This window comes from Lepisma saccharinum, chromosome 23 (assembly GCF_977018435.1).
Source record: "Lepisma saccharinum chromosome 23, izLepSacc3.1, whole genome shotgun sequence".
NCBI classification, from domain to species: domain Eukaryota; kingdom Metazoa; phylum Arthropoda; class Insecta; order Zygentoma; family Lepismatidae; genus Lepisma; species Lepisma saccharinum.
The window spans coordinates 64,255,118-64,267,767 of record NC_139251.1 but is presented as its reverse complement, the minus strand read 5'-3'; the positions used below and the strand labels follow the sequence as shown (position 1 = coordinate 64,267,767).

The 12,650-nt window shown below is 36.2% G+C and overlaps 1 protein-coding gene across 1 annotated transcript in view; it reads left to right on the top strand.

The window, feature by feature from the left end:
- Positions 1–12,293, top strand: part of Grip128 (gamma-tubulin complex component 5) — a 131,034-nt gene extending 118,741 nt beyond the window's left edge. The window contains exon 19 of the mRNA XM_083144628.1: positions 12,152–12,293. Within this exon, the coding sequence (XP_083000754.1) occupies positions 12,152–12,236 (85 nt within the window). The 3' untranslated portion in view covers positions 12,237–12,293. The remainder of the gene's footprint in view (positions 1–12,151) is intronic.
- The last annotated feature ends 357 nt before the right edge of the window (positions 12,294–12,650 follow it).

Below are 12,650 nucleotides of genomic sequence, written 5' to 3'. Positions count from 1 at the left end.
ACAGAGCTTCGAACATCTGCAAAAAGCGAATTTGATAAGGCCTTGTTTAAATTGATGGTGAATTCTGTCTATGGCAAAACTATTGAAAATGTCAGAAAACATACCGATGTTAAAATAATTACTGACCCCAGCCGGAGCAAAAAATTGGTTGCAAAGCCTAATTTCAATTACAGAAAAATTTATGATGAGCACATGGCACTTTTCAACATGATGAAAACAAAGATTAAGTTTGATAAACCTATTTATGTAGGGGCTGTGATATTGGAATTGTCCAAATTACATATGTTAATATTGTATTATGATGTGTTGAAACCTTTTTATAAGGATCGTGTAAAATTATTGTACATGGATACGGATAGTTTTATTCTTGATATTCAAACAGAAGATGTTTATCAAGATATGTCACAGCCTGAATTGTTTAAATATTTTGATACCACTGAACATACAAAGATTCAACAACACCACAACAAAAAGGTGCCTGGCAAGTTAAAAGATGAGACACTTGGCGATGTTATTGTGGAATTTGCCGGGTTAAGTGCCAAGATGTACAGTTTTAAAACATGTAGTGCTGTTGTCAAAAAGGCCAAGGGCATTGGCAGAGTTACTGTGGAAAAAGAGCTTGTATTTGAAGATTATAAAAATTGCATCAAATCACAGAATTCAATTAGAACATCAGAAAATAGAATTCAGAGTGAGAATCACTTGCTGACTTCAAATATTGTAACAAAAGTGGCCCTGGACCCACATGATGATAAGAGATGCATTTTATCATGTGGCACACATACTTTGCCTTGGGGGCATTGTGATTTGAAAAGTGGAAATCAATGCCCAATTCCAGAGCATGATTTGAAATAAATAAACATGCCTATGAACTTATTTGGGTTCAAAAAACAGGCTATTATGGACCTGCCCACACCACAACCCTCTCCTGATATGCTGTCTAAACTGAGTGGCTTGTTAATTATTCATCTGAACAGCATACTTACAGATGTTGATGAAGAAACAGGCAAAACATTGTACATATTTAACAATAATTTAAATCATTACCAATTACCTGTAGGTGGGCAATTGCAATTTATTACAACCCCTGAGGGTGATGTCAAGATTTCAGTAGGGAGAAATATTTATAGAATTAAGCACTCAAACATGGTTTCTGGCACTGTATATACTGTTTCCGCTGGTGACTGCTTATATATTGAGGTCCCTGGATCATATGACAAGCTTATACCCTTTTTTATAGAATTAAGAATCAGATACTCTATAATAAATAACCATTAAAACAAAAATGCCTAATGATATATTTGGCCATACAAGACATGAAGATCACAGTGATGAGATTCTGATGCTTGATGTCAGAGTCAAGAAATTAAGAAGTGATTTACAAGCTTTACAAACCACACTGAATGCCAGTCTTCAATTAGAAATTACAAATTTACAATCACAATGCATGGACCCTCTTCTTAAAATTGATTCCGAACTCAAATTGTTGCTTCAGAAATATACTGATCTGGCAACATTAGATAATTTTCAAAGTTTAGAAGAAGCTGTAGCAGCTCTTCAAGCCAAATTTAAGACCCAGGCTAACAACTCTGAGCAATTGAAACAGCAATTGGAAGAGCAAATAAATAATGTCCAGGCACAGCTCCAAACAATTGTCAAAAGCATAAAATCACAAGAAGATTTTGATCTAGTCATTTCCACTCTGAAAGAACAGATTCAGTCACTCCAGATAGCTAATCTGGATCCTCTGCACAATGCCATAGCCGAGGTTAAAGAAAAAATTGAGACACTTGAAAATTTTATGAACAACTTGCCATCTTCTGATGCTTTGAATGCAATAACTCGGAGTGTTGCCAACATTAAGCTGCAACTTGAAACATATGAAGATTTTGGAAAAATTCAAAGTACCATAACCCATCTTGAAGGTACCATAGCAGCAGTGCAAAGTGATTTGGCAAATGTACAAGAAACTCGCCTGCCTGGTATTGTAGACACTCTTGTCAGTGTCCAGCACCAAATCACAAAGCTTGAAAACCTCAACACTGAATCTGAACTATCTCATTTTCATCACTTGATAGATGATATCCAAACAAAACTTGAAATTTTACAACGATCAACACCCTCTCAGGCAGATATAGCCCTGCTCCAAAATGCTATGCAAAATGTGGCTGATGCATCTGAATTAAAGAATGTGAAATTGGCACTTGAATCTTTGCAAAATACAGTATCAAATCTTCCTACATCACAGGAACTTAAAAATATTAAGAGAGCAGTGAATAGGATATTGAAATCAGAAGATATCAAGAATATCCAGACAGAGATCAAACAACTCACTCAGACAGTGGCCACTCTACCAACCAATCAACATATTAATGAATTGCATGCCCTATTTGAGGATATCAGAAGACAGGTCCATGATCTTACTGCTCAAAATTCAAAATTGGCAGTTGTTGAAAATTTACAACAAATTGTAGCTAATATCAAGCAACAGCTAGGGACCATGGAATCCAATCAAGCAAATGCTCTGTCTGTTTTTGCCACCCAGCTTCAAGAGATTGTGCAACAATACAAGAAACTTGTTGTGGACATAAAAATCAAGCCAGGCCACGATGATGTTGTTAGGACCATCAATGAGTACCTTGAATCTGTAACAAGCAGATTGCTTACAGCAGAAAAAGAAATAACAGGCATAATCGAGAATCCAAAACATACAGTAATTCTTGAATTGTACAGCATCCCCAACAAAGAATATGATTCACCATTTACACCAGGTGGTAAAATATATATGCTGTCCCCTGCACAATTTTATTATCAGTTTTTTGTTGGGGGCACATTGAGACCAATCAAGATCAAATATTGGCATCAGCCACAGGCACACCACTACCCTACCTTATCAATAACAAATGCTGACAACAAAGTGAAAATCACCAGTGTAGAGTTAGAGGATTTTACAGACCCCAATACATTAGAAACAGCCTATGCTGAAGATGATGGATCTCTGGAATTTAAAATACAAATAGGGGACAAATTATATTTAGAAAATCCTGCAGTCTCAGCTGCTGAACACCCCATAGTTGCAATATTCCTGTTTACATACCATGTCTAGAGAAATTATTGTTGATGAACTACACAGACAAGCCAGACATAATTATAAGAGACTCCCAGTAGTCACAAAAGGCATAGATGATTTATGGCAGAGCGACTTGATTGAAATGGCAACTGGACAGTTGAAAAACTTAGACAAAATCAACAAGGGCTACAAGTATCTACTCACTGTCATAGATACATTTTCAAAATTTGCCTGGGCTCTGCCACTCAAATCCAAGACTGGAAAATGTGTTACAGAAGCCTTCAGGACAATCATCAATCATTCAGGAAGATCACCGCGCTATTTGCAAACAGATAATGGCAAAGAATTTTATAATTCAGTGTTTCAACAATTTATTAAAAGCCAGGCAATAAAACATTATTCGAGTTACAGTGATCTCAAGGCCTCAATTGTAGAGAGATTCAACAGAACCCTAAAAAATCTTATGTATAAACAATTTACACTTCAAGGTAATTATAAATGGATTAATATTCTTCCAGAACTTCTACATAAATATAACAACTCTGTCCATTCCACAATCAACATGAAACCCTCTGAAGTAACGTCATCTGATGAGCAAAAATTGATCAGCACTGTTTATTATCCTAGATACCAGGCAACAACAAGAAAGGCCAAATACAGGGTGGGTGATCAAGTAAGAATCAGCAAATATAAGCACTTATTCAAAAGAGGCTTTACAAGAAACTGGAGTACCGAATTATTTACAGTAGTTCAAGTTAAACCCGGGACCCTTAACACATATATAATAAAAGATCACCGAGGAGAAATTCTCAAAGGCAGATTCTATGAACAAGAACTCAGCAAAACTAAACAGCCTGACACATATCTCATAGAAAAAATCATCCGCAGGAAGGGCAACAAGTTACTTGTCAAATGGCTGGGTCATCCGGAAAACAGCTGGATCGATGCAAACAAAGTGATAATATGAGCACCTGGGATGTTATAAAAAGGCTGCCAGAACCTGAACAGCAGAATAAGAGAAATGGCAACTTGCTGCCTGATAATATTAGGTGTCTTATTGTTGGGCCATCTGCTTGTGGTAAAACTACACTAGTGGTTGATAATTTTTTATTGGCACCCAACTGGTTAGACTGGAAAAACAGGCACTTGTATGTTTTCTCTAAGAGCTTGGAACAATTAAAATATCAGCAGCTGATGAAGCTATATGATGGATTGGATATAGCCACTTTTGAACCAGATGTTAAGCCACTTGATGAATGTCTCGATAATTCTGTTGTTGTGTTTGATGATGTTATACTGGATAATCAAAACAAGGTTAGAAATTTCTTTACACAGGGCCGACACAAAAACATTGATTGCTTCTACCTAGCACAGACTTTTTCTAAAATACCGAAGCAGCTGATCCGAGACAACAGCAATTTTATATGTGTGTTTCATCAAGATCATACCAACCTCAAACACATACATGATGAATATGTAGGTGGGGACTTGAGCTACAATGATTTTTCTAAGTTTTGCAGCAGGTGCTGGAGCCAGGACAGTTATGGGTTTGTCACAATTGATATGACAAGAACACCCAGTAGCGGCAAATACAGAAATAAAATCAACGATTTTCTAGACGTTGAAACATATATAAATAACCATGAAACGACCAGTCATTGATGATCTTAAGTTAAGAGATTATCTTGTAAAAAGATTCAAGGGATGGAAATCAGAGAACCGAGGAATTTATGAAAAACACAAACAAACAGAACAGCCTGTAATTGATGCTATTAATAATTTAGGTAAGAATATCAAAACTGTTACAGAGCAAAATCAAGATTTGATCACGGAGCTTGTACCTGTAGCTGCAAGGAACATATTAGATTATCCATTCACCCCACTTTCCAGTATTCATACACCTAGTCCTGTTGCCCCTCGAAGAATTGAAGCTACACAGGATCCTATTGAATTGGGTCTTCTTGCTCAAAAATATTTAACTACACCTAAAGACAACAAAGATGAGGTGTTTGGCTTATATGCTGACACAGAGCTTGACGGGAGCATCATTCATAGAATTGGCAATTTTAGAGTAACATTTATGGGAGATGATCTGATTGTTTATTCAGAATCTCGACTTGGAGAAAAAGGTGGTTTTGTTAAGTACCCCGGAACACCTGGATTGTGGGAACTGATGACTAGGAAAAGGCCTGGCAGCTATACAGATCAAGATTATGAACATTACAAAGAAATATTAATAAAATCAGATGCTCTATACCAGAACAATGATCCCACACAAAAAAGAGTGAAGTCTAGCAGTGGGGCAAAATACAATAATTTAATCAAACCCATATGGTCGCAGATCAAGACTGGCAGTGGAATCAAACAATACAACACCCTGCCTAAAGAATTTGTGTGGGTTGATGATGTCAGGAAACTTGTAGATAGGTTGCTGGTGATAGCTGGGGAGGAAAATGCTGGCAACCACAATTTTTACAATGAAAAGGTTGGAATTATGGACATGATAAGCACAAAATTGTCTAATTTTATAGTGAATGACCCTAAGGGGATTGGATATCTCATAAAAATTATTAATACTCTACCACCTAAATTTTGGAATATTTCTGAGGGTCGGGGCCTGGTTAATGACATTATAAACAAGCTGCCATTTGAACTACACATTCCAGGCTATCAGTATTGTGGTCCAGGCACAAAATTAGATCATAGATTAAACAGAGGGGATCCTGGTGTTAATCCCCTAGATGCTGCTTGTAGAGACCATGACATAGCATACAACACACATTCTGATCTTGACAAGAGACATGTTGCAGACAAGAAATTAGAAGAGGCTGCATTTGGTAGATTTGTAAGCAAAGATGCTTCTTTAAGTGAAAAAATAGCAGCATTGGGAACCACCATAGCTATGAGCACCAAACAAAAACTGGGGTGGGGGTTGTGAATATGTATATAATAAACCTACAATGAAGGCCAAGGGTGTTATGTATCAAATACCTTATGCAGGTCTCAAATCTCTTAAAACTATTGACAGTCTTTTAACCAAAAAGCAGCGCAAGAAAAAAAGCTCTTGTCTTGCAAAGGGACATGGTATGAAATTGTTGCTTAGTACCCCCCAATTAAAAAAATTACAGCAATCAAGAAAAAAATCACATGTGGGGGGATTCATATTTACCATCCCGGCCATCTTAGCAGCTCTCGGGGCTGTTGGGAGCTTGGCTGGGGGATCAGCTGCCATAGCAAAAACAGTGATAGATGCCAAGAAAAATAGGGCAGAATTAGATGAGCAGAAGCGCCATAACCTGGCAATGGAGAAAAAAGGCAAAGGTGTTAAGAGAGCCATGAGTAAGTTTAAAAAAAACAAGAGCCGCTTACAAACCAAGATATTGAAGCTTTAATCAAGCCACTGGGCATCAAACATTTTAGAGGTGTGTACATGTCTGATTCTTTACCAGAGCAACCACTCAACAAAGAGTGTGGCATTGTTAATTTGGATAAGTACAAAAATCAGGGCACTCACTGGATCTGTTATCTTAAATATTTAAAAAATGAGGCATTTGTGTTTGATTCATTTGGAGGTGTTCCACCTGAAAATTTAATAAAATACCTAAAATCAGCTAATCTTTATTACAATAATGCCCGTCTTCAAAACTTCAAAGATGTTAATTGCGGACATTTGTGTTTATCTGTTCTCAGATATATGTCTCAAATAAATAAACCATCAATTGAAAATTTTCAAAAAGCCTTGTGGTATCTGAAACATCATGGGGGTATTCCATCTCACCAGCCAAAATTCAATATTGAAACTCAAATTGCATGATGACATAGTGTATCCCAAAACAATAGCTCTCAGAGCATTTTACGGCATGTACCTGATACCTAATATTACACACCACAACAACACAATTGCAGTAGGGGATCAAAAAATTGTCATCACTCCAGGGCAATATAATCTGTCCACTCTAAATGCTCAATTACCCAGAGGTATAGTATTAAGTCAAAATTCTGTCACTCACAGAGTAGAGATTGTATCTGCTACAGAAACAGTACATCTGGGTACTATAGGAGAGCTGTTAGGCTTTGAGAACAACACAAAACTTGAAGCGGCCATCAAACACACTGCTATGAATATACCCAAATTCTTAGCCATAGAGACTCTGAATATTCACTGTAATGTGGCCGAGGGTATGATCACCAAATCAAATGGCATAGGCACTCACAAACAAACTGGCATCATTGCAACATTCAAACCTAATTCCGAATTTATGGAGCCAATCATCTACAATCCATCCCCAACATTATATTTTCCTGTGTGTCATAATAGAATAGATTACATTGAATTGATGGTCACTAATGAAAAAGAAGAATTAGTTGATTTTGCTGGAGCCACAACAACTGCTATCATAGAGATTAACATTTAAATAAAAATACATACAATGGAAAATATTGAGAGTTATGAGCTACAATCATTCCCCCCAAACAGGAGGACATTTGCAAATTTAAATCAACCCAACACGGAAATCGAGGTTGATCTTGATGTAGGGGATGGATTTATACACCCCCACAGAGCAGATCTATACATCAAATTTGATGTTGTAAAGCTCGATGGTACAGATTATCCGGCAAATTCAAATATAAGACTGGTTGATAATTTTGTGCCGCATCTGTTCTCTGAAATTGAGATCAGAAAACATGGCGTTGTTATAAACAGAGTGGATTATCCCGGCATTACCTCCACAGCTTTGGCTACATTAAAATTATCCAAGACCGAAGCTTCTTACTACCAAATAGGTGGATTTGAGGCTGGTGATAAGATATTATCTAAAAATCACACAGTGCTGTTCCCGATGCGCCTGTTGCCAGGATTCTTCTCGGATTACAAAGACATTATGTGGAAAGGCGGGTTAAGAATTACATTTAGAAGAGCTGCAAATGATAATAATGCTTTGATGAGATACAGCACATTAAACTCTACAGGGGAAGCTTTGCCTAATACCTTACCTGATGCAGGAAAATGCATTATTCAGACTATGGAGTTAAGAATCCCAGTTGTTGAATATGAGGCCAGTTACGCTCTTAAACACAAAGCAGATATAGTAAAAAATCCACAGATTCCTCTGCAATTTTACACATATCAATGCGTACAGAAGCCTGCATCTGGCACTTATTATGAATTTGATGCTACAAATTCATTCTCTAGTATTCAATACGACATGCCCGATTTCGTAGTGGTACTGTTTCAGACTGGGAGACACAACAATCAGGAAAAAAATTCAAGTAAATTTGATAATTGCAACATCAAGAACATATATCTTAAAAATGGCAGAAATGAGGTTTTTCCTAGAGAAAATTATAATTTAGACATGTCCAAGGATGATTTTCTTAAATTATATGAAGCTTTTTCTTCCTTCAAGCGCGTCACTACTGGCAATACTGACCTGTACTACACACCAGATGAATTCAAAACACAGAGACCCATGTTTGTAATTAACACCTCAAAAAGAAAACAAGTTGTGGTTAATGACAGAACAAACATTAAAATTATCTGTGAATTCCATGAGGCTTTACCAGATGACACCATATGTAGTGTCATTCTCATAGGTGAAAAATCATATGTTTATGATGTAAGAAATGAGAGAGTCACGGAGCAATTCTAGAAGAATTACATTATTTTAATATTAGATAAACAAATTGAAGCTGGTATCTAATTGAACTTAAACCAGAAATAAATATGTATGGGTATGTGTATGTATGGGTGTGTGTGTGTGGGTGTGGGTGGCCAAGTTTTAAGTGTGGCCACAAGAGGGGCATATTTTTAACAAAATTATGGACAACAATCTCTCAGAAGTGCCTTTTATAAGTGTAGCCTCATCAATCTGAGGGGGTCATACTTTCCGAAATATTCCCGAGGGCATTTTTACAAAAATCTTAGATTAAACAGGGGTTCCACACTAGAGCAAAAAGCTCATATGGGCATGTTGAGCAAGTTTTAAGTGTAAGCAAATCTGCTGGAGGGGGGTTCATACTTTCGTGGGTTTATAGTACCGTAAATACCACTACTCAAGTCTAATTCTCTTGTTAAATACAGCTTCAGTTTTCATCTTAACTGGCCTTTTGGTAGGGGTTTTTCATTAAATAAATATTTATTTTCTTGCTTATTTCCAACTTTACCTAAATAGATGTTAATAAATAAAGGTTAAGAAAAACTACAAAAGGCTCATGAAAAAGTCTAGAATTTTGGATTTGTTATTTTCGTAGGCACCCTGTGTTGGTCTTATTTCCAAGGCATGTTTCCAGTTTTCCTAGGATTTTTTTAGTTTATTCAAGGTATTTTTCTGTAAAAACTTACCATCTCAATGTTGTGCAAATCACAGATTTTTCCTGTCCCCGTTTGTGTTACAAAGCTTAAAACTTTTAAATTTTTTTCAAAATTTTCAATTTTTGTGAGGTCATAGAAGGAAAGGGGGCCCCACACACCTCATAATGGTTAATGATTTTCGGACTTACCCGACACTGCACAGTAAACATAAGAAGTATGGTTGAGGTGTTTTGTCCCTTTCGTAGTTATTTTGTTCCGCAAAGATGAGAAATTATGAAAAAAATATCCATCCAATTCATTTTACTAATCTGAGAGCAAAAGTGATGACAAACAAAAAAAGAGTATTTATTTCTGAAAACAATAATGGTTTATAAATCATTACATTTGGAATTACTGAACAAAAGTTACAGCAATTTAAATAATTGTCTGAAAATTATAAAATTAACCACACAGCTAATTAAAAATGGCCATCAGATCCAAACGCATGACCGAAATAGTTTTCAATGTTGACTTTGAACACTTAAAGGATATAGAAATAAGTGGTTAAATTATTAATATTTTTTTTCGATGTGAAGCAATAATACACAACCGTTCAAAATATCTCAACTGTTTGCGATCACTAAAATTGGTAAACCACTTCCAAAAATCAGGTTTGGGACAGGAACTTTTTCCCAGAAACTAAAAAGTAACAAGATCATGCATGAGAGCTGTACTCTTATTACACGAGTAGTGTAAAAAGTGTTGTTATATGTGTACACACACATACATAAAGAAAACATATTTTTACATAACAATTCTCCATCTATATGTAACTAGTTGATATAAAAGGAATGGACAATGAAGGATATTTTTTATGCCTTATTTTTAGTGATAAATCTGGAAAAATCGGGGAATTTACTTTTTTCTGGAAAAAATCAATGTTTTTGTAGTAGGTGACATTGTACAACAAATATGTCTTAAAATTCAGTAGCAACACTGGATAGATTCACTGCAACAGATGTTATCCATACAGTGAGGAACATCTTTAAAATAGTGTCATTCCTTGCATCTGAAATTCATGGTTTCTGTTCTCCACATTAAACAAACATCCCTATCCATAAAAAGTGCTATTTGAATATCATAACTTAGCTTATCACCAGGATTTTACTATTGGGTTGATTCATAAGTTCATAGTTTTTTCACCATGGCAAAAGTTTTTTTTTATTTTATACTAATTTGAGATGAATAAAAGACATAAATTAATCAGTAATATATTTTCCTTCGTTGTCTATGACTGTCTACCAATGCTGGGGCAGTTTTTCAATTTCCACGCCTGAAGAAATGGGCTGATTTGGGGTTAAGAGCGTCGTCAAGCCAAGTTTGAAGAGTATTTTTGTCACCAAAGGAGCTTCCTTGAAGATTGGTGGATTGAGAGCTGAAAAGGTACTAATCCGAGGATGCAAGATCGGGGGAGTAAGGAGGATGTGGAACAACTACCCAACCAAACTCCTGGATAGCAGCTTTTGTCATGTTAGCGAAGTGTGGGTGTGCATTATCGTGTCGCAGCACTTCCTGGCTACTCACTGATTTGGTTGTTTTCATTCAAAGCATGCGGTATCCTGAAACTTACCCATGTAATGCAAATGTCACATGATGGTTGAATGGTCACAGTTCATCACATTTGCTAATACTCGAGTCGACTGATGTAGATCCTTGTGGATTAAAGCATTTAAACTGTCTTCATTAAAACCCGATCGTCTTCCTGAACGTGGAAAAACGCTTAAGTCAAAAATGCTCTCTCTGTAATGACAAATCCATTTTCTTGCCCCGCTTTCCCTGTTGGCATTCTCCCCATACAAGGGACAAATGTTTCGAGCTGCCTGTGCTGCCTTTGCCCCTATGTTAAACTCAGACAGAATAATATGTTGGAAATGTTTTTCCCCCCACTGACACTTTGTTCTGTGGCCCATAAATAACATAGTATTTCTTCAAATCTGCCAAATTCAGTGCATATTCACAAGAACAACAATGCCACTCCAATTGATGAGCATTGAATGATAAACAAACTCCTAACATCACATTGTTGCCATACCAAACACAAACACTACGAACTTATGCATCAACCCAATAACTAACTCTCTAAATTATAGTGGCATTTTTACACACACACATGTACATGTGTGGTAATTGGCCTAATGATATGATCTGAAAATCTGCAAAGTCAAAGAATTTTCTTTTTACGAAATTTAGAAATTTTAAAAGTGGCCATGGTGGCTCAGTCGGTAACATGTCTGACTACCATACTAAAGGTCCCAGGTTCGATTTCCGGCCAGTTCAAACCCGGGAAATTTTCTAACTGAAGCGGCCCCGACACCCACACAGTGTCGAAGGACATGGGTCATTTCAGCAGTATTTTTCACTACCATTTTTTTCTTTTATCAAAAGTTGGGCCCAGCCCTGGCTACTGTGCCTTTGCCAACAGAGATAAAAATATGCCTCTGTTATCATACATACTTTTGTCTAAAGGGAAATTAACCCCTGACCCAACACAACACATATTAATTTGAGTTGTGGTGTCCATCTGAAATACTATTCTCTTTCCTTACAAATCCACGTTTTTCCTGATAATGATGGAAAAACCAGCGAAAATATGATGCACCTTTCTTATGTTTTTATTTTTTCAAGTTTTAAACAAGATTATTTATTCACCATCACATGCGTTGAATCACCAACTATTTGCACTCGCTTGATTAATTGCAACAATTAACTTTCAGTGCATTTGTTTTCAGTTCCCAGTCAGATGACAATGATGTTTGCATCATAAAGAAAAAGTATCTTTCAGATGTGTGCATTTTACATGGTGTGAAAAAGTAATTCTGCTCGGTATTCTTGAAGACTTGTTACAAGTAAATTTGTAAATATGAATTTGCGTTATAAGGCTAGGCATTCAGTATTCTTGAAAACTGTTGTTACAAGTAAATTTGTAAATATGAATTAGCATAATAAAAGCTAGGCATTCAGTATTCTTGAAGACTGTTGTTACAAGTAAATTTGTAAATATGAATTTGCATAATAAAAGCTAGGCATTATTGGACCTTCATATGATCTCTTTGTTTACCATTTTGTTCACACTCCCCATTACGATTACAGTGAAGGACTAACATGATATATGGCTCATGTTCAATAGGCCTCTTAGGTTGTCATCATACAACTAGTCTTGTGAGAACCAGAAAATATGGAATTTTAATCACAAAATTTCAATTATTGTTATTTCCATCAACCCACAGA